This window comes from Triplophysa dalaica, chromosome 10 (genome assembly GCF_015846415.1).
Source record: "Triplophysa dalaica isolate WHDGS20190420 chromosome 10, ASM1584641v1, whole genome shotgun sequence".
Lineage (NCBI taxonomy): Eukaryota > Metazoa > Chordata > Actinopteri > Cypriniformes > Nemacheilidae > Triplophysa > Triplophysa dalaica.
The window spans coordinates 2025939-2053786 of record NC_079551.1 but is presented as its reverse complement, the minus strand read 5'-3'; the positions used below and the strand labels follow the sequence as shown (position 1 = coordinate 2053786).

The 27848-nt window shown below is 44.2% G+C and overlaps 2 protein-coding genes across 5 annotated transcripts in view; one reads left to right on the top strand and one right to left on the bottom strand.

Moving 5' to 3' along the window:
* Positions 1–244: 244 nt before the first annotated feature.
* LOC130429648 (uncharacterized) lies at positions 245–13276 on the top strand. 4 transcript variants are annotated; one of them, XM_056758322.1, is made up of 6 exons: positions 245–542; positions 901–1147; positions 2881–3144; positions 3676–3981; positions 4456–4752; positions 12505–13276. In XM_056758322.1, exons 3-6 carry the CDS (start codon positions 3018–3020, stop codon positions 12633–12635), a joined length of 861 nt encoding a protein of 286 aa, XP_056614300.1. In that variant the 5' UTR covers positions 245–542; positions 901–1147; positions 2881–3017; the 3' UTR covers positions 12636–13276. The 4 variants fall into 4 exon arrangements, with proteins under 4 accessions (XP_056614300.1, XP_056614302.1, XP_056614298.1 ...); XM_056758324.1 differs by having other exon boundaries at positions 836–1147; positions 2906–3144; XM_056758320.1 differs by having other exon boundaries at positions 836–1147.
* A 2945-nt stretch (positions 13277–16221) lies between these two features.
* LOC130429649 (NACHT, LRR and PYD domains-containing protein 12-like) overlaps positions 16222–27848 on the bottom strand; it is a 35453-nt gene continuing 23826 nt past the window's right edge. The window contains exons 14-19 of the mRNA XM_056758325.1: positions 27448–27624; positions 20932–21108; positions 19481–19654; positions 17344–17517; positions 16604–16777; positions 16222–16384 (exon numbers count right to left, since the gene is read on the bottom strand). Of these exons, the coding sequence (XP_056614303.1) occupies positions 16222–16384; positions 16604–16777; positions 17344–17517; positions 19481–19654; positions 20932–21108; positions 27448–27624 (1039 nt within the window). The remainder of the gene's footprint in view (positions 16385–16603; positions 16778–17343; positions 17518–19480; positions 19655–20931; positions 21109–27447; positions 27625–27848) is intronic.

Sequence of the window (27848 nt, the reverse complement as noted above, 5' to 3'; positions counted from 1 at the left end):
TCTAGACCTCTATTTGACATCTTGCCGATGTAAATGCAGACGTCTGCCAGATGGAGTGTGTTATCAGGGATATAATGATCAAATAATCAATGTGGCCGCAGCCAAATATATTTTTCAAAGTAGGAAAAACCCTGAATTAACTAACAAATGCATCTGTTTTCTGTTTAATAACGATTCATGTTGATCACAAAATGATGAATGTGTTGTGATGTGTGTGTTTGTCTCTTGTGTGTGCTGCTGTGACTGACACAGTGAGTAAAGTGGAAAACACTTCTGTCACTTTAGACACTGGTGTTACTGAACTACAGACTGATGATGTGCTCCAGTGGATGTTTGGAGATGAAGAAACTCTTATAGCCAAATCAATAAAAAGAACAAGATCACTACAGATGATGAGAGATTCAGAGACCGACTGAGGTGGTGTTTGTTTGGATCTCTCACCATCACAGATGTCAGAACTGAACACACTGGACACTATATACAGAAGATCATCAGCCGCAGCAGAGGAACATCATACACTCAGATTTATGTCATTGTTGAAGGTAAGTAGCTCAAATGTATGTGATGAAAAATTGCCGGGGTTTTGTATCCAGTGCTGAATAGACATTACCCGTATTCTGCTTATATTTAATATTTGTTAGATTTTCTGAAGATGTTTCCTGATTCTCTCGTGAGCTATTAAACTATGAGACAGTAACAGAGATTTCCTCTCGTGTGTTAGTCAGTAGTTTATATATATTGTATATTTATATAAGCTGTATGTTCTCCAGCAAATCTGTTCTGATGGATGTTCTTCTGTGTTTTTCTCTTCTATCTTCTGCTGTTATAAATAAAGATAAAATAACAACTGTGGAGTTAGAAGGTCGTGTTACTCTTAAGACTGGTGTTACTGAATTACAGGGTAATGATAAGATAAAGTGGACATTTGGAGACGAAGAAACTCTCATAGCGCAAATGATTGGATGGAACGAACCCTCATTATGTGACTTTATAGATGAGAGATTCAGAGACAGACTGAAGCTGGACCCTCAGACTGGAGATCTCACCATCACAAACGCTACAGTTGGATGCTCTGGACTTTATCAAGTACAGATCCACAGCCGCGGAAGAGACATAGAATACATTGGATATAAGGTTGCAGTCTTTGGTGAGTGGATTTGTTTAAGTGATTTATATCTGCTGTGATGATGAGAGATAGTTTAACATTATTCACTGTATTTGAGGGATATTTACAGCTTTGGGTGGATATGAGGGAGCGGGATCAGGAATTGAACTAGAGGTCACCGCAAGCCCATTGGCACAATACTGAAGGCTATAGTACTGCAAATTTCCAAAAATATATATTCTAATCAGTTCTTACTGGGTTTTGCGATCGCAGAATTTGACGCTTGATCAAACAAACCGCAAAATGTGCGGCAACTTGCAAATTTAGAGATTGTCGCAGACTTTCCACGTAATTTGGCCGAAGACCTGACACCGCAAATTCAGTCAAAAGCTGCTCTTAAAGTCAAGCGGATTCTATAGAAGGGAGATAGAAAGGTCTTTAACACATCCGTTGGCATCTATTTAAAAAAACAAGCATCTGGTCTCCTATCTTCATTCCGCTCAAGACTTTAGCATTGGCCGTTACGTTTTTTTGGCTAATGGTTGCAGGCTAATGTAAGTGGCTTTGAATCAAGTCAGCTTCACCGATTTGTGTGTCATGTTCTTAAACAACACCTGGAAACAACATAAAGCCATTTGATCTATGAAGAAAGCTGTCATGTTTATTTCAGTGTCAATGAACATTCATCACAATCGGCTAAATGCTAATTTCTTAAAAGTGTGCTAGGTTAATGGTTTAAACTCATAAACGTTATCGCAGTGACATTTCCACAACTATAAACATGAAGCGGCATGAAAAGAAAGGTGATTGGTTACTTGACCTGTCAGTCAAAATGGCTGCTTGGATGGGCCTTAAACATAAAGTGGCCAAAGTTTCAAGAGCTTGATGATGAATCTGCTGTGTGCCTTTCAATGATAGGAATGCATAAAAAGTGTTTTCACAGCTGGCCGTTTTAAAGAAGAACCCTATTTGCCAATTCCAGTTGTACTTTTAAACTTTTTTGTGAAGAAAACCCCACAATTTGTATCGCAAAACTGGAATAAAGCCGCAAAATCCTGTTTGCTCATCTGCCCTAAATCCCCGAGACGTCTGCTGTCAGATGTCATATAGACGTCAAGCAGATGTGTGTACTTGAGGCAAAATCTCTCTGGTAGTTGTGTATATAGAGCTCTTATATCAACGGCTGTGATTGCCTCTGGCCTAACATAAGAGCATTATAACCACAACTACTCCAGCGATATTGCATTATTAATATTAACCCTAAAGTTTCCTAGTTCTCTTAAGTGAGTAATTCAGATTTTCATATAAATAAAACACAATTCAGCTATCACCCGTCTGCTGTGTTTTGAGAATCGGGGTACTTTAGGACCCAGGAAACAGCGGCACGACATTTGCACTCATAACATAAACAAGCTGAGCTATTTCAAACTCATCATATCACATCATTTAATGAAAAATGAATTGAAATTATGAGTCTGTGTATAGAAATATGAAGTTGACATCTGTCAGTATATTATCACAAACTCACAGGAGCAATAAATGAATAAATAGGCGTGTTATTTATTCTCATGACATAAATGACCAAAACTCACGTTTCATACTGATGCTGAACAGGGTTTTTCAAGCCGTATCACGGTTTACGGTTTAACAGGAATTAAAGTTTGACCATTATACTAACCAAAGATGATCATGGTAAACTATTAAACCAGTCATCGTAACATCCCTAAACATTGATTGATGTTTTCTGTGTGTTTCAGTGTACTGTTTCAATGGAGAATCTCTCACTCTACACACTGACAGTCAAATACAGAGATGCAGTGAGATCCAGTGGATCTATTATTAAACCCGTCTGGTCACTGGAAAGAATGAGCCCAAATATACAGATGATGAGAGATTCAAAGACAGACTGAAGATGAATCCTCACACTGGAGATCTCACCATCACAAACACCAGATTAACAGACAAAGGAGTTTACACATTTCAGCAGATCAACAGTGATGGAAAGATCTCATACAGAATCATTCAGATGTTTGTCAGGGGTGAGTAACTCAAGACTTGTGATATAATAATTCACTTTATCATAGGGCTGTCAAATGATTCATCTCCATTAATCGCAACCAGAATAAAAGTATGTGTTTACATGATATATGTCTGTGTACTGTACACAATAATTATATATTTGTGTATCATGGGGTTAAATTGGGATTTGGTATGTGTGGGATTTTGGGGGGGGGTGCGTATTTGAAGCTTATAAGCTTATTAATATACAAACTGTATAAATTAAGAGAGCCCTATAAAAAACGAGAAGTGCGTTAGGCTGAAAAACTGCCCTGCGCCACATTGCGATGGGTGAACGATAGAGCCCCTAGAGTTCCTGATGATGTTTTCTGCTTTTCTCATGGGTCGGTAAACTGAAACAATAATAGAAAGTTTCTCTAATGTTTGTCAGAAGTTTATATATATTGTAGATTTATAGAAGAGTGAAATCATAAGCTGTATGTTCTCCAGCACATCTGATCTGATGGATGTTCTTCTGTATTTTTCTCTTCTATGTGCTGCTGTTATAAAAGGGGAGAGGATAAGAACAGTAGAGTTGGGAGGTTCTGTTACTCTAGAGACTGATGTTACTGAAATACACACTAAGATAGAGTGGACATTATCAAGAGAAATCCTTCCCATAGCTCAAATGACTGTAGGGTCTGAACCCTCATACAACTCAAATGATGAGAGATTCAGAGACAGACTGATGATGGACCCAAAGACTGGAGATCTCATCATCACAAACATCACCGCTGAACTCACTGAAGATTATGCAGTAAATATCCACAGTCCCAGAAGAGAGACAGAATACAGGATTTACATTGTTGCCAGTTTGGGTGAGTGGGTTTGTTTCAGTGATTTATATCTGACATGATGATGAGAGATATATTCATTTATGTTTCCTAGTTATTCTATAGACGCTTTCATCAGACATGGACTGCCGTTAACTTCCAGTCTGTGTTTGTTTATTGGTCTGGCTATCATCTACTAAAATAACTACATACTTGTATTAAATAAACAAGTTGGTGAATTATTTTGTTTATTCATTTTATTAAATAAACAATTTGTTGAATGCGCATTGACACATTTAAATAAGGCGTACGGTACATTGACATCTAGTGGTTGAGCTTGGTATCGCAGTCTAAAGGAAAAATATTGGAGAGACAGGTTTAGCCAAGTAACAGACCATCTTTTATTTGTGTCCTGAAGTTAAGTGCAGTCCACAATCAGAGTCATTAGATATAGATCACAGCTGTATGTATTACTGACAGTTTATTACGACCTCGTGTCATGTTTTCTGTGTGTTTCAGTGATCGCTGACAAGGGAGAATCTGTCACTCTACACACTGACTGTGAAATACAGAGCGACAGTGAGATCAAGTGGATGTTAGATGATGTTTTCCGTCTGGTAACTGTAAAGAATAAAGAGAACTCTGAGATCAAATATTCAGATGATGAGAGATTCAGAGGAAGACTGGAGATGAACTCTGAGACTGGAGATCTCACCATCACACACATCAGACAAACAGACACGGGAGTTTATAAATTCCATCACTTTATTAGTTATGAAAACACCTCATGCAGGGCGTTCAGGATTTTGTTCAGGGGTGAGTAACTCAAGACTTCTGATATAATAATTCACTTAATCTTATAAAAACATGTTTTATTTTCAGATCATTTATAGTTTATAGAAAATGATCTTGTTAAATGACTCTTAGATTTTAGTGAAAGATGTTACACTTTATTTTGTGTTGATTTTCGTATAGAAACCCAATCCTTACAGTGAACACAAACACAACATATTTAATTCAATATAAGATAATTTTAACACAGTGTTTGTTTATTTTGATTATTAAAGGTTCCCTCATATAGTTTGATATTATAAACCGATCTACAGCTGACTGAAGATATGACTCTGTGGGGCAAAATCGCCAGTGTTAAGAAAGGTCAAATTAACACTCACAGTGTTTATAATACACACTCGAAAGTGAGGATTATATATAAACTGTGAGAGTTAATTTGACCTTTTTTAAACACTGGCGATTTTACTGTGTTAACACAGACATGTGCTGTAAACACTTACACATGTTTCATACGTGTGTGCGATTATTAACAGACGCTGGTTCTCCAAATCAGATCAAGCAGATTTCAGATGAGATTCTCTGTGAATGTGTTTCTGACTTTTAAAAACACTTTAATGGTGTTTGTTTGCTTTTCAACGCTTCTCTTAAAAGTGACATTGACAGCTGATCTACATTAGAACTGTTTCCTTTCATTTTTGTGGAAACAAAATATCTAATGAAGTAAATGTTTGTTGAAATAGATGCCGATGATTTAAAAGAACTGAACAAACAGAGATCAAGTAACAAATCATAATTTATATAAAAAAGTAAATAAATAAATCTTTAAGCTCTTATAGCGAGATTCCAACCCAGAAGTTATTTGTGAATAACGAAAACGTCTTGGTTACGTATGTAACCTCAGTTCCCTGATGGAGGGAACGAGACGTTGTGTCGAGAACGACAGATGGGGTTCGCCCTTGAGAACCAATCAACTCTGACTACTATAGAAAAGGCCAATGAAATTTGGCGAATGCAATTTGCATGCCGGGCTCCGCCCCTGGAAATCCGGTATAAAAGGAAGCCGGCGTGCAGCATTCACTTACCTTTTGTTCTGAAGAGCCTGAGACCTCTCAAACTGCAGCAGAATACGATACGTGTTTGTGGCATAAGGGACACAACGTCTCGTTCCCTCCATCAGGGAACTGAGGTTACATACGTAACCAAGACGTTCCCTTTCTGTCGGTCTCTCGACGTTGTGTCGAGAACGACAGATGGGGTTGCCTATGGAAAACGCCACAACGCTGTATCGCGTCACAATGTCAGCGAAGCGACGGTAACAAGCCTGGGCGTGTCATCTCGAATTTTTCGTGAGACTTTAACCTTCCAGTGTGGTGGTCGGGGGGTTCCAGAGCTTTCCTGGAGAAAGATGGGTACAGCCCTGACCGGTAACTTTCACGTACGGGGCCTTAGCTCTCTATAGGCGAGAGGCCATCCGGATCAGTTTACACCGGGTAAGCGCGACTCTTAATCAGAGAAGCGCTACAGAGGCCACCTCCTACCCGTGGGGAGGAATATGGTGGATATAGGTATGGTCTCGTCCTTGGAGGAGAACGCATGGAACGTGCGGACTGAGTAGTTAACCGCGAGGTGGAGGCCCACCTGGGGAAGCTCATGGGTTACCAGGAGTGGGAACCATTCTCATGAGGATACATCAGACGGAACAGCCCAAGGAGGGGGTGTTACAGACGTCCGGTAGCACTAGGTCCGGTTAGAGCTATCTGTGATAGCTCACATGGTATCCCGGCCTAAGGGGGAAGGCTGCTCTGCCCATTCAGCCCCCAGGGGGTGCTTGTTTGGTGATGGATGGAATGCCTATTCTTAACCAGTGTCTGGGTAAGAAGGGAGGCTGGTGAGGTACCAGTTCCCTTTCTGTCGGTCTCTCGACGTTGTGTCGAGAACAACAGATGGGGTTCGCCCTTGAGAACCAATCAACTCTGACTACTATAGAAAAGGCCAATGAAATTTGGCGAATGCAATTTGCATGCCGGGCTCCGCCCCCGGAAATCCGGTATAAAAGGAGGCCGGCGTGCAGCATTCACTTACCTTTTGTTCTTCAGAGCCTTCGCTCATGACTACGAACAGAACGAATTCTATGAATTCCTCTTCTTCTACATCGCTAGATCTACGACGTTTACCAGCGGATCGTCCCTACCTGCAGCGACCTTCCCCTGGGTGTCTCGGCGGTTCCGGAGGTGATAGAGATTTTTTCTAAAAAGTCCTTTTCAGGACTAACTGAGCATTCTCCAGCGCGGCATGTCCCGCTGTTCTCTTGGGTGCGGCACTCTCATCGAGGAGGGGGATGGACACGATCGCTGCGTTAGGCGTCTGGGCATCCAGCACGCTGAAGCAGCGTTCGTTGACACATCTGCCCGCACTGCGGGCGGATTGTGATTCAGAAGTTGCGGTCACGGGTGGCTGTCTTCCTACGGGAACCAGCCACCATTTCGTCTGCTACCCGGGCTGTGACATCTGTGGCTACGGCCCTGATGACCACCCACATTAGCAGCGTTAGTGATATGGGGAACTCTGCTAACGTAAACCCGCCAGCTAAGTGCTCACGGGCCGATCGCACCCCGATTCGCTCCTCTGAACGTTCCCCAACCGGGGGTGGCATACCGTCCGGATTCTCACGCACACACATCGGGTACGATGTGTGACGCAGATGAGATGTTGCGCGCAGCATCGGAGGGAGGCTAGCATCCGACTCTGATGAATCCGAGCTCCACCCCCAGCGGTCGAGTTAGGAGGAAGCAGAGGTGATGTCATTCATGCTAACCCGGGGATATGTGGTTCCTGAGGTCGGAGCGCGGTGCAAACCGCGCCCACCCCGGGTACCATTTTTTCCCCGGAGCTGCATGAGGAGCTGTGTAACACTTGGAGCGCTCCACTCACGGATCGCTCCAGTGAAAACCAGCTCCGCCTCCCTTACTTCCCTCGCTGGTGGGGCAGCCAAGGATTGCGTCGAGATCCCCCGGGTGGAACGTCCGCCCGCGGTGCAACTGTGCCGCGGACGGCTACTACCTGGGGGGAATCGGCCACCCCTACGGTCCAAAGTACGTAAGACTTAGGGATCACTGATGTCGAAAGCTTGCGATGCTGCGGGCCAGGCTGCCTCCTCTCTACGCCATGGCCATCCTGCAGGTCCGCCATGCCAGGGCGTTGAGAGTGCTCCACGAGGGTAAGGCCGATCTGGGTATAATGCAGGATCTCCGTGCCGCCGCTGACAGCGCTCTACGGGCGACTAAGGCGGCGGCACGGGCCCTGGGTCGGACGATGTCCACGGTAGTGGTCCAGGAGAGACACCCCCGGCTATACCTTGTGCAGAAGAGTGACAGCAAGGAAGTCCGCTTTCTTGATGCACTCATCTCGCAGGGTGGGTTGTTGGTAACACCGTCGAGGACTGCGCTCAGCAGTTTTTTGACGGCGAAGCAGACAGTGGCAATTAACCACATTTTTTTCACTCCGCGACTCGGCCGCCTACAGGCCTCCGAGATCTCACGTGACGTCTGCTTCCCTGCAACCCAGGACCCTTTCGACATCGGCTCCGGTTCCTGTGCCCCCACAGGCGGCACCCCGGAAGCAGAGGTCGAGGGGGAAACCTCCACCCCGTCAGCAACCTCCTCGCGAGAAGGGACACTGACGGGAAGACCCCAGGGAGAACAACATCGGGCCCGAACCTTCACAGCCACGGCTCTGATCGGTCGGTACGGGACGACTCCTGCCTCGTCACCAAAGCCGGGCCCTTGTTAGGGCTTGGCGCCCACTTACTCACTGAGTTTTCTGTTCTCCTCGGGTTTACTTGCAGCCGATTGCACACTCCACTGGACTGTGCTCGGCGAACCGACCTCACACCCTGGCGAGGCGTGAGGTCGTACACATACGACAGCCGTCACCACTCTCAAACCGACAGTGCGTGCCGTTGTCCCGCCAGGCAGGTAAGTAGGCGGAGCAAACCTTCCCTCCGGGGACTCCCCACGACATGGTTAGCTCCGCCAGCCGACGAACCACCCCCCGTGGGAATGATGAAGCAGACCGTCCCCTTGGTCACCCTGTCACAGTCCCTGGGAGCTCGAGAGCTGCCCACACTGTCTCGCTGGCTAATGAGGGCGGTCCGTCTTGGTTACTCGATCCAGTTCGCCAGAGACTCACCCAAGTTTCGGGGCATCATCTCTCCCTCTGTCAGAGGCAGGGACGCATCCGTACTTCGGGTAGAGGTCACCACCCTTCTGGCAAAACAGGCATCGAGTTCGTCCCTCAAAACCAAGATATTCAGTGGGTCACGACCCGCACTTCATCGTTCCCAAGAAAGACGGCGGGTTGCCCCCAAAGGCTGCGTACCCTGAACAGAGCACCTTCACAAGCTGCCATTCAGGGTGCTCACACAGAGGCGCGTCCTGACATCTATCAGGTGTCAGGATTGGTTCGTGGCAATCGACCTGAAGGACGCTTACTTTCATGTCTCGATCCTCCTCGACACCGGCCGTTCCCGCGGTTCGCGTGCGAGAGGCGGGCATATCAGTACAGAGTCCTCCCTTTCGGTCTATCCCTGACCACCCTTTCTCCCTGAGGGGAGGAAGGCGAGCGGGTACTAAACTATCTCAGCGACTGGCCTATCTTGGCACACTCGCGAGATCTGTTATGTACACAAAGGGACCTGGTGCTCAGGCACCTAGGTCGATTGGGACTCCAGGTCAACCAAGAGAGGGGCAAGCTCTCCCCAGTGCAGAGCATCCTCTTTCTCGGTATGGAACTCAACTCTGTCACCATGTCGGCGCACCTGTCCGCAGTTGTGCCAAACCAGTGTTGAACTGTCTGAAATGAACATTTTAGGCAGACAGCGGTCCCCCTGAAACAATTCAGAGGCTCCTGGGACACATGGCGTCCTCGCGGGTTAATACCCCTCGAGTTGATGCACATGAGACCGCTCCAACACTGGTTCCAGAGTAGAGTTCCGAGGAGAGCGTGGCACACCGGCAGCAGGCGCATGGTGATGCCGCCCTGCTGCCGACGCACCATAACCCCTAGTCTTTATGACTTTTCGACGGACTCAGGTCCCTCTGAGCAGGTTATGAGGCAGGTCGTGGTGACGACTGAAGTCTCCCTGCAGGGGTGCGGTGTAGTGTGCAACGGGCACGCAGGTGGGGTGTTGGACGAACCCCCGCCTGCGCTGGCATATCAATTGCCAAGAGTTGTGGGCTATGCTACTTGCACTGAGCAGGCTACGGCCTCTCGTGCGAGACATGCACGTGCTGTTCCGAGGACAGCACTATAGCTGTAGCGAATACAGATCGTCAGGGTGGCGTTCGCTCACAGCAGCTAAACACAACTTGCTCGACGCCTCCTCCGGTGGAGTCAACAGGTGACTCGTTCCCTGCAGGCCACACACCCCGGGCAAACTGAACTAGACAGCCGACGTGCTTTCTCGCCAGTTTATGCCTCGTGGAGAGTGGCGACTCCACCCCCGTGCAGTCCAGCTCATTTGGAGGCTGTTCGGGTAGGCCCAGGTAAAACCTGTTCACCTCCCGTAACACCACCATTTGCCCGCTTGATAGTCCCTGCCCTCGGCACGGATATCCTTGCGCACAGCTGGCCGCGGGATGGGCGGAAGCACACCTTCCCCCCCCCCAGGAGCCTTCTTGTACAGACTCTGTGCAAGGTCAGGGAGCAGGAGCACCAAGTGTTATTGGTTACACCACACCGGTCTAACCGCACTTGGCTTCAGAGCCGATGCTCTGGACAGCGACTCCCCCTGAACCATTCCCCTGACAGAGGACCTGCTCTCTCAGGGGAAGGACACGTTCTGGCATCCCAGACCAGACCTCTGGAACACCCATGTCTGGTCTCTAGACGGGACGAGAAGATCCTAAGATAGCTACTCCCCCTATACGGCTGAAGGAAGTGAGGAAGTGATGAGACCATCACCCAGGCTAGGGCCCCATCTACTAGGCGGATACACGCCTCTAGACGGTGCCTCTTCTCGTCCTGGTGTCTTTCTCAACGAGAAAGACCCACTGAGGTGCTTGATCAGGATTGTGTTCCCCTTCTCACGAGACTGGAGACTAGCATCTCCCTTCCACACTGAAAGTGTATGTAGTCGCTATTGCCACTCATCACGACTCAGTCGGTGGAAAGTTTCTAGGGCAACACGACCTGGTCACCAGGTTCCTAAGCAGCGAGAGGGCGGAATCCGCCTCATCTCCGCTCCATACCCTCTTGGGACCCTAAGTGGTCCTGGGGAGCCTCAGGGCCCCCCAAAGAGCCCCTCGGAGGTTCCAATCTTCCTCATAGAGTAAGACGGCCCTCCTGACGGCGCTCACTTCCTTCAAGAGGGTAGGGGACCACCGTGCATCCTCCGTGTTTTTCTTACCCGAACACATCGCAAAGAAACTGGTACCTCACCAGCCTCCCTTCTTACCCAGACACTGGTTAAGAATAGGCATTCCATCCATCACCAAACAAGCACCCCCTGGGGGCTGGCTGGGCAGAGCAGCCTTCCCCCTTAGGCCGGGATACCATGTGAGCTATCACAGATAGCTCTAACCGGACCTAGTGCTACCGGACGTCTGTAACACCCCCTCCTTGGGCTGTTCCGTCTGATGTATCCTCATGAGAATGGTTCCCACTCCTGGTAACCCATGAGCTTCCCCAGGTGGGCCTCCACCTCGCGGTTAACTACTCAGTCCGCACGTTCCATGCGTTCTCCTCCAAGGACGAGACCATACCTATATCCACCATATTCCTCCCCACAGGTAGGAGGTGGCCTCTGTAGCGCTTCTCTGATTAAGAGTCGCGCTTACCCGGTGTAAACTGATCCGGATGGCCTCTCGCCTATAGAGAGCTAAGGCCCCGTACGTGAAAGTTACCAGTCAGGGCTGTACCCATCTTTCTCAAGGAAAGCTCTGGAACCCCCCGACCACCACACTGGAAGGTTAAAGTCTCACGAAAGCTTCGAGATGACACGCCCAGGCTTGTTACCGTCGCTTCGCTGACATTGTGACGCGATACAGCGTTGTGGCGTTTTCCATAGGCAACCCCATCTGTCGTTCTCGACACAACGTCGAGAGACCGACAGAAAGGGAACGTCTTGGTTACGTCTGTAACCTCAGTTCCCTGATGGAGGGAACGAGACGTTGTGTCCCTTATGCCACGAACACGTATCGTATTCTGCTGCAGTTTGAGAGGTCTCAGGCTCTTCAGAACAAAAGGTAAGTGAATGCTGCACGCCGGCTTCATTTTATACCGGATTTCCGGGGGCGGAGCCCGGCATGCAAATTGCATTCGCCAAATTTCATTGGCCTTTTCTATAGTAGTCAGAGTTGATTGGTTCTCAAGGGCGAACCCCATCCGTCGTTCTCGACACAACGTCGAGAGACCGACAGAAAGGGAACTGTCCTATAATTTTATCAGACTTGAGCTTGTGTTCAAAACTATCCTGAGCTTTTGATTCATGTATCATTTACTTATTTAAAGGGTTATTTGTATTGAAAATATAATGTGTAATTTAATTTGTAACATATGCTATATTTATTTTAGTATACTTTGAAATATATGTATCAGTCTGAATCTGTGTAATGTGCACACATCTTTCGCATGAATGAATTTTCTTTTGTGGAGTAAAAGGACAATTATTAACAGTATGAAGAGATGTAGTTTAGACTCGTGTAGAAAAGTCCCCTAACGCTAAATGTTGTTTGGCAAATTGTTAACATTTCATCTCTTTTCTGACTTATCTGACAGGAAACAAAGAAACTGAATCAACGACCGTTCTGATGCCTCTGTTGAATGAAGCAGAAGATGTTGATCGATCAGCTGATGTTCAGGATCACATCATCAACATCTACAGTAAAAAGAGTTCACTGCTGTCATGATCTGTACTCTTTGAAAGATAATCTCCATGTGTACTATTGATCTTGAGTTATACATTTATTGATAAAAAACTTTTTAATTCACGAGTTCACCTGAGCAGATGATGAAGATAGCAGGGGTAGTAAAAGTATGTGTGTTTGCCGTGCTGTCCGGGGAGCGGATTCCAAGCTCGCCGGTTCCATCCGATCCCAGAACACTCCTGCACCCCAAAAGGGGCGAGTGCGTCGAGCTCGGAAACTGCCGAACCCAGAACTCACCCCCCCGGGGTTCTGCTATCAACAAGAGCTCAAGTAGAGGAGCCGTGGAGGATGTGTAATCCTTTAGAGATGACTTCAGATAAGAATCCATGTGTGCTGGTTTTAGTTATATGCTCTTTCTTCTCCTGAACTTTGTTAATCGATAATCATCCATTAACATCATTAAACAGCCAAACAAACGTCATGCATTTGCCATCGACACAGATCAATGGTCAGAATCTGTTTATCTTTTTATATTTTATATATCTGTTATTCGCATGTTATCAGTGATTTGTGTGATTGTAGACAGTGTTGATTTAATATCAGAGGATGATGAAATACCAGATATACATGAAGAACATCTGCAGTTTGTCTCTAACCCGTCGATCTGCTTTTACACACATTTATAGAACAACTATTACCAAAAATATATTGATGTTCAGCTGAGATCAGAATATATGTCATTATCAATAAATGAATAAAAGTTCTATTGAAATGTGTGGTTCATTGTTTCTCCTCTTAACTGTTCTATGACTGAAAAGGAATATTTCACTGTAAAATCATTATCCTTGAAGAATAATGTAATTTGAGTTATAACACCACATATCATTTTACTTGCAAACATTAAGAATTGGAGCGCTCTGTCTGCAGCCAGAACCTTCTCTACACCGTGGCAATGAATATGGTTCAGTCCAGGTCACGGGCTCAGATGGGATTTTTTTAATTTGGGGGGACCAAGATTTCAGCAAATGATTTCAACTCAGTCAGTTATTTTGTTTAATTTGGGCTAATGGTTTGCACTAAAAAGCCATTGGAGGATTCTTATTTAAAATCATGGATAAACAACAATGAAAACCACAATTAAGGCAGCTAACAGCTCCTCGTAGGACTTCAGGATTGGGGATTGCAGTTAACAAAGTGATTCATTGTTGAAGCTGACTGTGCACATGTTTAAAATATAGATTTTGATTTCTGAAAAGTTTTTATATGAATTAATATATCACTATGAAAGGGTGGACATGTTATCCAACTACAGACACAATATGATGAACATTGTGAAATATAAGTGTATATATTTATTGTGTGTGTAGCAGATGTTTTAACCTCCTCTGAGGAAAAGCAAAATGGGGGGAGTGATGTCATCATTTGGTTGGAAGTACATCAGTTGGTTTCTTAAAGGGGCAGTCATCTCATAATGAAAGGGTGGACAGCAGTATCCGGGACACATGCAGAATGCATAATATTACCACACAAATAAAATATAAATTATGAAAAAAATCTCATGCATTTTATTTGTTTATAACACTCAGCGAAATTAGCTGAGCAGTGTGTGGGACATGCCAAAATCACATTGAATCAAAGAAAATGGTATAAAATGATAAAAAAACATTTTTGGATTATTCTTATTGTAGTTGTATGTGTGCAAATATTAGGACATTTATAATAAAACCTCAAAATGTCATTATTTTTCATTATGTTCATGAATGGCTCAGTAAACGATTACAAAACGTCGTTTCTCATCTTAGAAATGAATGTAAGCAGCTTTTTCTCACGAAAGGTCAGCATTCGGTAAAAAATTGCTGATAACATAAAAAATTCACGTTTCATGACCAGTTTTCTCTTATGTGCCAAGTAGCCATGTAATAAGCGGGGTAATGTACAAGCAGCCAGCTGTTATAGTGAAATAATCCCCTTCAGTGTGATACAAGACCCTCTGCTTCACGTCCTGATCACACTGTCGGGGTTTATTTCTGCCATAACAACCTTCTCACTGTACATTATCCCTTACATAATACATCCTTCACATTTTCATTGGATCAGGTTTAGGAACTTTCTTTGAGTTTGTCAAGACGCTGTATAATAATTAAACTGTCCTTTCACATGTGTTCCGACCAGCTTCAGTTTGATCCTTTGGGTTAACTGCAAGTACAAGAGAGAAACAGAAAATTATCATTTATTATAATATTCAAATACATGAGCACACGTGTGTTCCTATCAATGCTTCTTATTTGATAGACCGATCCCTTTCAATACTGTATGCATCAATATGTCAAAATAAAAAAACATTAAAAGGAAAAAAATCAATACTAATAAAAGCTAGTATCATTCATCAAGTTCAAATCCAGAAGCCATCTTAACTACCAAATTTTCTTAAATAAAAAAAATGCATTGAGTTAATGCGGTACTGCCGTCCCAATTTATGAGCGGCCCACCGAAAATTCTCCCTGTTCTTCCTATGGCCACTCTGTGTTTGTGGTAAAAAATGGACAGGAGTCGATTCTTTTTCTGGAGTTGACTCTGACTTTAAAGAGAAAAAGAATAAAAGGAAATAAGAGACTAGTGTCTTGTCCAAATTAATAAGTTTAAGTTTGGAAAACAAATTTTGTTTGTAAAAATGCTTTTTATCCGTACTAGCGTTTTCAATTGTTTTCCAAGTGCTGCCTATCCACACTAAAACGTCCTGAAAACTCTTACATTCATGTGGAGAACTGTGCATGTGTCAAACGAATGACGCTTCAGCATGGGTCATTTCTGTCAGGCACTCATTTACTTTCTGCCGACTTCAAAGGACGCCTTAGTGGAGGAGTGATACAAACTGTAAAACGGTTCCCATGGTAACACTGGTGAAATCACATGGCTCTCCATCTCTTATATGCAATCTCCAGTAAACTATACTCTACACAGTGGAAGTGAAGAGCTACAAAACATTTGCTTCAAATCACATGACCAAAACCCGTCACTGTTTTTAAAACATTGGTTTTCCTCAAACACACTACAACTTGAAAACTGTTTTTAAATGTTTCACTTTGAAGTGCAGAAAAAAATAAGAGCTTCGAGTCTCAAACGAAAACTGGGACTGATGATTGGTTGTTGAGAGCGTTTGCATCTAAAATAAGCAAAGTACCGTTTTGAGGTAGAGTGTCCACATCTTCCTTATCTGATGACTTGTGACCCCCTTTCCATTTAGAGACCAAAGCTGCTAAAGAACCTTGATTCTTTAGACTGTGAGAGGAAACAGAATGAAAGATATTATTACAACAGATGGACCAGATTGGAATAAACCATTAACCAGTTGAATAGTTAAGTGAACTATTTAAACAGTAACAGTTAACTCTGCATTTAAATAGTTTTGTGGTCAAGTCCAGATGTTATGATGAGGAAGACAGTGATGGTGTGCTGTACAGTGAACTGAAATATAAGATGACACTGAATAATGCAGTAACGTGAAGAAAACTTTGCTTTGCGTAAGACCTGTTTTCAATTTAAGCCAATAAATCCTGAAGTTTTAATGATATCACATCTACTGTATTAGTCAATAGAATTGGAGGTAAATTCTACAATCCATCTTTACTCACCTCAGTTCACAGCCTGAGCCCTTTAGCACTTCATGAAGCTTCTTCAGATCCTTTATTTTATTGTTACTCAGATCAAGCTCCTTTAAGAACTCTAATGCTCGTGTCTGAGCCAAAGTATCAGTTAAAGCAGTGACATCTGTAATTATACACTTATTTAGGCTAAAAGGAGACAAACAAACAGAGAAATAGAGATTATTTGATCTCTTTACCAGATCACAAAAGAACAGCACGATACACAAATAATCAAAATGAATACAAATACAACAAATTTAAAGTGAATTCTGCTTTTTCTAGACCAAATCTTCTCTTGTACATCTGTTGATCATTTAAATAACAAAAAGCTTCAATGAAAAGTGTGTTTTTATTTTAATGACTCACCTCAGTTCCTCCAGTTTACATTGTGAATGTTCAAGTAGTCGACACAAGAGCTTCACTCCGGTGTCCTTTATTTCATTTCCACTGAGGTTCAGTTCTCTCAGATGTGACGGGTTTGAACACAGAGCTGAAATCATCTTGTCAAACTGTGTCATTGTAATACTGCATTCAGACAGACTGAAGAGAGACAGAGTAAGAGAGAGGAAAACACTCAATGAATTTGTGATTTTCACTTTAAACGTTTTAAAAAGTCTGTGGGTTGAGGTGCTTTAGGACGGGACTACGCTGGTCTGGTTTGTCCTCTGTGTATAAAACTTCAGATCAGGTTTTTTAACATATTAGAGATTCACCACATGGCACTCGACCCTTACTCAGGTAAAAATCAGTTGTACTCATTACAAAGAGCTCAGATCAAGAGCCTAACCATTGTTTTCCCCTACGGCACAAATGGATATGATGCTTTTGTGGGCGTTCCCAGCCATGCCGACTAAGTCTATTTATGATCTTTGATCTAACTGACAGATGGAAAGGTTTACAATAACACATATTTACTACATTACACATCAATGGTTAAAATTGAATGTAAATGTGCGGTGAATACTTAATAATTCTTGTGAACCTCCACTAGTCACTCTTTATATTAATTCTGTAAACAATGCAGGATGTTCATGTCACAAATAAATAAAGAGTAAAGCTCTCTGCTCACTGTCACTAGTGTAGAGAATATATTGTGTGTCACTTACTGGAGTGTTTTCAGTCTGAATTGTGAATTACTCAGAAGAGCACAGAGATGTTCAACTCCTGAGTCTCTTAATCGATTTCCACTCAGATCCAGTTTTGTCAAGTGTGACGGGTTTGAATTCAGAGCTGAAGTCAGAGCAACAAGACCTTCATCTGTCAAACCACACGCTCTTAACCTGTATTGAGACAAAGTGAGAGAGAAGAAAAGACCAAAATAAATAAATGACAGCGTGAGGAAGAGATTATTTCACCTTCACTAGATCACACGATGATAATGTCAATTTAGGATTTAAGAATAATTGACACAAGTAACAAGTACGAAAGCAAATGTCTCCTATTCATAAGACAACATTTTTCACTGATGATTTCACAATGAATGATCATTCAAACACAACTCTATCATTACTTCATATTCTTGTTTTCTCTGATTCTTGTATTGAGCTTGAGTGTTAAGTGTTTGCTTGAGTCATTGTCCTGAAAGAGAGATCTAGTAAGAGATCTAGTGCACAAACTTATGGACTGAATCTAAACTTTGTGTTGGAGCATCTACTGAATTACTTTCATGTCATTGTTCGTCATACTGTAGGTTGACTTTTATTCTCTTTACATCATGTGCTGCCACTCGCTGGCCATATCGGTCACTGCTTGTGCAGATCTGCTGTGTGTGACTCCAGCTAAACCTTATCAGACACAATGGTGCGTCCTTGTTTCATCTCAGACGTCATGCCCACGGACTGTTGGCCTAAAATCTGAACTTGCTGAAGTGTTCCCTGGATAGTGTGCCTTATCAGAGATACTCTTATTAGGGAGATGGGAGGGTCTGTAATACTTCCAATGGGAGAACCTGTAACGGCTTACAAAACCCATTGACATCCATTAAAAAAAACTAGAGTCCGGTCTCATTCCTGCATTCTGCTGAACCCAGGGCATTAGCATTAAGCCAGATATTTACTTCTGCATTGGATCTATGCCATAGCCTCTACGCCATAGCCACGTGTTGGATTTCATACTTCTACGTCCTTGTAGGCTTCAGCGTAAGTCCGATGCAGAACCATAAATTGGGCTTTAGCTGTTACACTTTTTTGCCTAATGGTTGCATGCTTTTCTTTTAAGGAATCTGGCCTTATGCATCAAAGTCTTTATTTGATTGGTTGAATTCTACAGGATTTCCGGGAAACGTGCATGTCGTGTTTTTCAACAGTCCACCTGGGAAACAACACGAAGCCATCTTATCAAAGAAGTAAGGTGTTGTGTTTATATCGGTTGCAATAAGAATTCATCACAAACAACTAAACGCTAAATTCTTAAAAGTGTGCAATTTCCTCGGTATTAACTCATAATCGTTGTTGCTGTCAACTTTTGACTTGTTGGTGAATGGACACCCCTCTGTTACTGTGGGGACATTTCCACTCTTCTAAACATGAATCGACACAAAATTGGTTGCTTTACCTGACAGTATTATGGCCTACACGCAATTAAAACACGCAAGTCGTTCAATGCATAAAAATGAAATAAATAAAGCATTTAAAGAGAAAACATAACTTCCTGAAACTATCTGAAGTATAATTTCAGATAGCCTTCTCTCTCTCTCAAAGTCTCAAGCTCTGTGCAAGTTCTCATATGGAGTGATTATTCTTCAATCTGATGGGGACTGAAGTCATGCTGGGAAAACGGATGAAAATGACACTAAATGTATAAATAGATTTTTATTGACATGCCCTGTGTTGTGCAACTGACATCATTTGTGCTCATCTGGTAGACAGATATACTTCCTGTTACTATAAAACCGTTTAGTATTTCATTTGAGACGTTGCTACTCTACTTCAATTCTTACACTATGTGGTTCAGTCAATAGTGTATAGTTTGTCATTTGGGACACTACTTATTTTCAAACAGCATACTTGTTTAATGGGATATATATATAGGAAAAGTGTTTAAATAAATGGACTTGGAATGTATCGAAATTCTACAAATTGTTCCAATTTGTCAAAACGCTCCAGATCTTATAGGTCTTACATTTCTCCCATTTATCAAGTTGGATCCAACAACATTGTAAACCAGAATCAATGACATATATTTTTCATTCTTCATATCTGTTAATTCAAATACCAATTCCTGAGATGTTTTAATAGTACTTACTCAAGTTGATCTAGTTTGCAGTCTGATTGTTTCAGTAGATCACACAAGCTCTTAATTCCTGAGTCTCCTAGTTTGTTCTGACTGAAGTTCAGGTGTTTCAGTCTTGTCAGATTTAAACACAGAGCTGAAATCAGTCTAACACACTGTGACTCTGTAATACTGCATCCACACAACCTGGAGAGAGACATAGAAAGAAATCAACTCTGGAGACAGATATTGGCCATTAAAACCACATTCTGACTGACAAATATAGAGTTCCTAAAAGTCGTTCATCATTTGCATAAAGTTGAACAATTCTCAATATCGTCACTTCACTGGACACGCCCACATCCTGTCACCAACGGTCATTGTCGCTCCTCTCACAGGAAGTGCTCGAGCTTCCATTGAAATAAACGAGATTGCGTAGCTTGTTCAAAATAAGTAAATGACGTATTGCAAAATAAATTTGAAATAATGATGTTAGCATTAACAAAGAAACTATTTAAAATTGTACTCGGTTAATTTCTGTGACAAAACATACTGTACAGTCGTGGCCAAAAGTTTTGAGAATTACATAAATATTCGTTTTCAGAAAGTTTGCTGATAAACTGCTTTTATATCTTTATTTCAGTTGTTTCTGTGATGTACTGAAATATAATTACAAGCACTTCATACGTTTCAAAGGCTTTAATCGACAATTACATGACATTTATGCAAAGAGTCAGTATTTGCAGTGTTGGCCCTTCTTTTTCAGGACCTCTGCAATTCGACTCTGCAATATGCCTCACAATATTGTCTTAAATATTCTTAGCATTGACATTTTTTTTTAAGTGTTATGTGAGGTTCAGTTTAGATAGATCTTTGCTGTTAAACACAATTTATCTCAATTATATTTACTTAATTTGTGTTCTGTTTGCATTTGTTGCACCACATGTTATTTAGTTTAAATGATCATTGACAGCTCAAATTTGATTACATCTTAAACTCAAAATTCCCGCCCCCCCCCCCACATCAACGGATGCCAATATTTAAATACCAAACAGCAGGTGATAAGACTTGATGACTTGCTTAGTCAATTACAACTGCAGTCACACCTTTAAAGAGCTCTGAAAATAAACTAAACATTTCAATACAACATGAAGTTGAATCTTGAAGTAGAAACACTGTGTATTAAAGTTCTCACATGAGTTTGTCGAGTTTAGAGGGTTTATGCTTCAGTAGATAAAAGATCTGTTTCACAGTTGAGATGTTTATTTGTATGTTATGACTCAGATTCACTTCTCTCTGTAGTGAAGAATTTACACCAAAATCCCCGTTCAGATACTCAAAGGCTTTCAGTGCAGCATCGCTTTTCAAGAACCTGTAGAAGACAAGAAAATAAATAAATCATTGCACAATTCAAACATCAGTGCAGTTGTCCATACACGTAATTCAGTATGTGATTTATTTTCTAGTATTTCAGCAGGTCTCACCTGACAGTCTCGAGTGCATATTTTGAATTTTGTAGTAACTGATAGATGAGTTTGACTCCTGTTTCTCCAGGATCATTTCCTCTGAGATCCAGCTCTATCAGATGTGATTCAGGGTTTGATCTCACAGCTGAATATAAACATTTATAACCTTCTTCTCCAATACTGCACTCGGACAGACTAGAGAACAGAAGATTGAATCAATAATCACATCTATTATCATCAGTTCTTATTATAAAACAACACAATTCATTATTATTACTTCAGACAGAATCCAAATCTTCCATCTTCTCTACTTTACAATAAATCTGTTGACAATACTGATTATCGTCATTTAAAACACATTCATTCAGTTGATCCAGATACCTGAGTTTGTGTAGTTTACAGTTGTTCTTCAGTCCATCAGAGAGACGCTTCACTCCTGAATCCTGTAGATGATTGTTGCTCATGTCGAGCTCTTTCACACTGATGTTTGATGATAAAACTGAAGCTAAAGCTGAACAACTTTCTTCTGTTAGACCACAATCTCTCAATCTGAAACATTACACAACACAAACATCATTCATCATGTGTGTATTCAGAGATTGTTTCAACTGACTTTACAAACATGTTTCACTACAACACAAATATAAAAACCTCACAGTTAAACTGCTCATCTCATGTTCTCTATTTCAACAGTGTGATCACATGATGTGCTTCTCTTCTTTTAAAACATTATATAAAGTGATCCATTATTACTGTGATCTTTCCTTCTCAATGAAACAGGTTTTGGAGTGCAGCTATAACGTGTCAGAGGAGAACTGGCCCTCACTGCTGATTCTGCTTTATCATCATTTATACATTGTGGCAAGGGGGGCGTGGTTTAGTGACGTCTGTATCGGCCAGGAGAGACACGGGAAAGACGGTAAGCAAATGAGCCGATTGCAGATTAAGATCACCTGCATCTCGTTACAGTGATTGGTGAGGAGACAGCATAAAAAGCTCACACTCCTGTGGATCAGAGAGAGAACTGGGAGACGTGGACGAGTCCTGTGGACCAAAGAGGAGAATTATTATCTGGAAAGTCAAGTCGTGTGGACTGTCTATCACCTGATGTGTGAAGCGCCATTGCGCCATTTTGTTTTTGTTTTTGAGAATAAAAAGAATCTCACGTCTCCCAAAGAACGCCGACCCCGTGTCCTTCCTTTGATATATATATATATGTTGAACCTTGTTACACTGGTGCCGAAACCCGGGAAAAGGAAGGACCAGAGCCGCCGCCATGTCTCAGCCAGGATCGCCGTTTGCGGACGTTATCCAATCCCTCGCTGGTCTTCACAGCCAACACCACCAGGCGCTGCTGGGTCTCCGTGAAGACCAGGAACGACGCTTTCAAGCACTCGTCCAGGCCCAGCAAGAAGACCGCGAGGCGTTACGGAGCTGGTTGGACCAGGAAGCCACCGCCAGGGTGGCCAGCTCCCCAGCGGTAAGCCTGCCTCTGCATAAGATGGGGGCTCAGGACGACCCGGAGGCTTTCCTGGAGCTTTTTGAGAGGTCTGCGGAGATTTCTGGCTGGCCACAAGACGTTTGGTCAGCCCGGCTGATTCCCTTGCTGGCGGGAGAGGCGCAGTTAGCCGCCCAACACCTGCCAGTCCAGAATCTCCTGGTATATGCAGACCTCAAGAAAGCCATCCTCCAGCGAGTCGGACTGAGTCCCGAGCAGCAGAGGCAGCGGTTCAGATCTTTGGATCTGGGGGATGCAGGCCAACCCTTCGCCCTGGCTCAACAGCTCCGGGACGCATGCCGCAAATGGCTGATGGCTGATGGAGGCGACGTCGACAAGATCCTCGATCGTGTGACACTGGAGCAGTTCGTGGTGCGGCTTCCGCCGAAGACCGCACAGTGGGTCCAGTGCCACCGACCGGCGTCGCTGACGGAGGCCATCCGATTGGCTGAGGACCAGATGGTGGCGTGCCCCGGGGTCGGCGTACCCCGTTCATCTCTCTCTCTCCAACCTGTTTCTTCTCCCCCTCCCCGACCTATTCCCTTTCCCAGGTCTCAAGCGTCATTCCTACCCAGGCCCGCACCCAGGAACCGAGACCTGATGGGGAACGGTCGACAATACTTCCGGGGACCGGGTCGATACATGCAACCTGCCGTCTCTCCTCCTCCACAAGCCTCTCCTCACCAATCCGTCGGCTCATTTCCTGCCGCTAGGGTGGCGGAAAAGTCTGGGCCGACCTGTTGGCGGTGTGGGGAGCCGGGTCACACGATCGACCGCTGTCAGATGATGGAGGTCGGGACGATGATCCGGGTCCCCGACGACCCACAGGTTGCCCTCGATTCAGCCGGCCTGTATCAAATACCTGTGAGTATCAAGGGGAATACATATCAGGCCTTGGTGGATTCAGGTTGCAACCAGACCTCCATCCACCAACGCCTGATTCGGTCCGTGGCAAAGGATAAGAGCCGCATGGTTAAGGTACGGTGTGTACACGGGGATGTGGTGAACTATTCTTTAGTGACGATGCCTATACAATTTAGGGGTCAAAAGCATAGAGTAAAGGTGGCGGTTAATCCCCATCTCAAACATCCGCTAATTTTGGGGACGAATTGGCCGATGTTTTCTGTACTATTGGGGAAATTATGTGCGGATGTTTCCTCGGGAAATCAAGGGCGACGGAAGACCGCGGTTGTGCAGGCGGGGGAAGCTGAGCCGGAACCTAGAGGGACTGATCCAGGGGAACGGAGTACCGTAGAGAGACAAAATCTCTCTCGGTGTGATGATTTTGCCCTGGAACAGTCTCACGACGACTCGCTTAAAAATGCATTTCAGCAGGTTCGTACCATCGACGGACAACGTCTTCACCCTGCACAGCCGCTTGTCTATCCGTATTTTGCCATTTTAAAAGACAGGTTGTATCGAGTGACCCGAGACACTCAATCAAATGATACAACACAATTAGTTGTCCCACAGAGCCGCCGGGAAATGCTTTTCCAGACGGCTCACCGTAATCCAATGGCTGGTCACTTAGGACAAATAGCAACACTAAACCGTCTAATGGCCCGCTTCTTTTGGCCGGGCATTCATGAGAACGTGCGCAGATGGTGCGCGTCTTGTCCTGAATGTCAGTTGGTAAACCCACCGGCCACTCCTAAGGCACCATTGTGTCCCCTTCCGTTGGTTCAGGTCCCCTTCGAGAGAATTGGTATGGACCTGATCGGGCCATTAGAACGGTCGGCACGGGGACACCGTTTCGCATTGGTCATAGTAGACTATGCGACACGATATCCCGAGGCAGTGGCTCTCCGCAACATTTCGGCTAAAAGTGTTGCGGACGCCCTGTTTAGCCTTATCTCCCGCGTGGGAATCCCGAAAGAGATTCTCACGGATCAAGGCACGGCGTTTATGTCACGGACTCTCCGCGAACTATACGGATTATTAGGCATTAAAGCAGTCCGTACCAGCGTCTACCACCCACAGACGGACGGCTTGGTCGAACGCTTTAATCGCACTTTGAAGACTATGATCCGGAAGTTCGTACACGACGACGCCAAGAATTGGGATCGGTGGCTAGAACCCCTATTATTTGCGGTACGAGAGGTCCCCCAAGCCTCCACCGGGTTTTCCCCCTTTGAGTTACTCTATGGACGCCAGCCCCGTGGGGTTCTGGACGTCCTAAGGGAAGCTTGGGAGGACGGACCCTCAGACAGCAAAAATCAAATTCAATATGTCCTGGACCTGAGAGAAAAACTCGATACACTGGGGCGGCTCTCTATGGAGAATTTGCTACAGGCCCAGGACAGGCAGAGTCGGCAGTATAATAGGGGTACTAGCTTACGGAAATTTGCACCGGGAGATAAAGTGCTCATACTACTCCCCACCTCGAGTTCTAAATTACTCGCAAAGTGGCAAGGGCCGTTCGAGGTCACACGGCGAATAAACGATCTCAATTATGAGGTAATACGGTCGGATAGGAGCGGAGCACATCAAGTATATCACCTTAATCTCCTTAAAAAATGGAACGAGGTGAACCCGGTGATGCTGGCGACGGTAGTGAGCAGAGAGGATGATCTCGGACCAGAAGCAAAATGTCCACTTCAATCTCTTGCCCTGGCCCCGGGGGGAGATCACCTCTCACCCTCCCAGCTCACCGAGGTAGCCAAGTTGCAGGCAGATTTTGCGGATGTGTTCTCGCCCCTACCCGGTCGTACCAATCTCATCGAGCACCATATTGAGACCAAACCGGACGTAATAATTCGCAGCCGGCCCTACAGATTACCTGAACACAAGAAAAAAGTAGTTCAGGAAGAATTAAAAGCAATGCTTGAGATGGGGGTAGTAGAAGAATCCCATAGTGATTGGGCGAGCCCGATAGTTTTGGTCCCTAAAACAGACGGCTCAGTCCGGTTCTGTGTGGATTATAGAAGGGTGAATGCGGTGTCGAAATTCGATGCATATCCGATGCCACGGATTGACGAGTTGCTGGATCGGCTTGGTTCGGCTCGTTTTTTTTCGACACTGGATTTAACTAAAGGGTACTGGCAGATTCCCCTATCTCCTCTATCCAAAGAGAAAACCGCCTTCACCACGCCGTTTGGATTACACCAATTTGTAACACTTCCATTCGGGTTATTCGGAGCTCCGGCTACCTTCCAGCGCCTCATGGACCGCCTGCTGCGACCACATGCGGGGTATGCGGCGGCATACCTGGACGACATTGTCATATATAGCAACGACTGGGAGCGGCATGTACAACATCTAAGGGCGGTACTGAGTACGCTGAGAAGGGCCGGACTGACGGCTAACCCGAAGAAGTGTGCAATTGGGCGGGTGGAGGTAAGGTATCTGGGCTTCCACTTGGGTCATGGGCAGGTGCGTCCCCAAATTGATAAGACGGCAGCAGTTGCAACCGCACCAAGACCCAAGACCAAAAAGGAGGTAAGACAGTTCCTGGGGCTAGCGGGATATTATAGAAGGTTTGTACCTAATTATTCGGACCTCACTAGCCCGCTGACTGATCTTACTAGAAAGGAGGCACCGGATACCGTCCAGTGGACGGAGCCATGCCAGCAGGCTTTTACCAAGGTGAAGGCTGCTCTCTGTGGCGGGCCGTTATTGCACTCCCCTGATTTTTCTCTTCCTTTCTCGTTACAGACGGACGCGTCGGATCGGGGCGTGGGGGCGGTTTTGTCCCAGGAGACGGGGGGTGAGGAAAGGCCGGTGCTGTACCTTAGTCGAAAGCTCTCTAGGAGAGAGACAAAGTACAGCACCATAGAAAAGGAATGCCTCGCAATCAGGTGGGCCGTGCTCACCCTCCGCTACTATCTCCTGGGGCGCGAATTCACGCTCCATTCGGACCACGCTCCTCTCCAATGGCTCCACCGTATGAAAGATACCAACGCGCGGATCACCCGTTGGTATCTGGCGTTACAACCCTTTAAATTCAAGGTGATCCACAGACCGGGGTCTCAGATGGTCGTGGCCGACTTCCTTTCCAGGAGGGGGGGGGAGGCTACAGGCCGGATGGGGCCTCGGCCTGAGTCGGGCGGTGGGGGTATGTGGCAAGGGGGGCGTGGTTTAGTGACGTCTGTATCGGCCAGGAGAGACACGGGAAAGACGGTAAGCAAATGAGCCGATTGCAGATTAAGATCACCTGCATCTCGTTACAGTGATTGGTGAGGAGACAGCATAAAAAGCTCACACTCCTGTGGATCAGAGAGAGAACTGGGAGACGTGGACGAGTCCTGTGGACCAAAGAGGAGAATTATTATCTGGAAAGTCAAGTCGTGTGGACTGTCTATCACCTGATGTGTGAAGCGCCATTGCGCCATTTTGTTTTTGTTTTTGAGAATAAAAAGAATCTCACGTCTCCCAAAGAACGCCGACCCCGTGTCCTTCCTTTGATATATATATATATGTTGAACCTTGTTACATACATCATTAGAGATTGGGTTTCTTGCAACATTTTCAGTTAGTTCTGTATGCATGAATTACACTCCTGTTTTTGGAAAGACATGACGCCTGATATCCATCATAATAATTGACTAAAGGTCCTACATAAATGTATACATTCTCTCTCATTTTTTGTTTCTGTACTTCAAAACAAAACAAATTTTACCCTCACCTGTCTCAACCAATTCAAATGTAATATCAAATAATATACGATACTTTTAGATCAAGTCCTCACATGAGTGTGTTGATGTGACAGTGTTTGTCCTTCAGTAGATCACAGATCTGATTCACTCTTGACTCGTCTAGTTTATGATCACTCAGATTCACTTCTCTCTGGAGTAAAGGATTTATACCAAGAGTTTCTGTCAGATACTCAAAGGCTTTCACTGCAGAAGAACTGCTCAAGAACCTGAAGAAAACAAGAATATAAATTCAATGCAATGTGATAAAATTGTTGTTTATTTAAAACATCAGTGCTGATTTACATTTTAGTAAATAATGTAACAACAGAATCACTATAATAATGCCCATACACATAATTTTTCAGCATGTGATTTATTTTGTATTATTTCAGCACATCTCACCTGACAGTGTTGAGTTTACACTTGTGATCTTGTATTAACTGATAGATGAGTTTGACTCCTGTTTCTCCAGGATCATTTCCACTGAGATCCAGCTCTATCAGATGTGATTCAGGGTTTGATCTCACAGCTGAATATAAACATTTATAACCTTCTTCTCCAATACTGCACTCAGACAGACTAGAGAAAAAAAATCATGATTATAATAAAATATTAAATACAAAAAGACATGTGTGAATTATTAAAACACTATTTTATTACACTGAAGTGAATGAAACAAGAACTCCAAGCAGCACCACCGGGACCGGGCCCACACTTTGCCCAGCTATCATTGTGTGTGTACATATTTGCAAATTGAAATGTTTAAATGTGCATCTCGAGGTTCGAACCAGGGACCTCTTTCA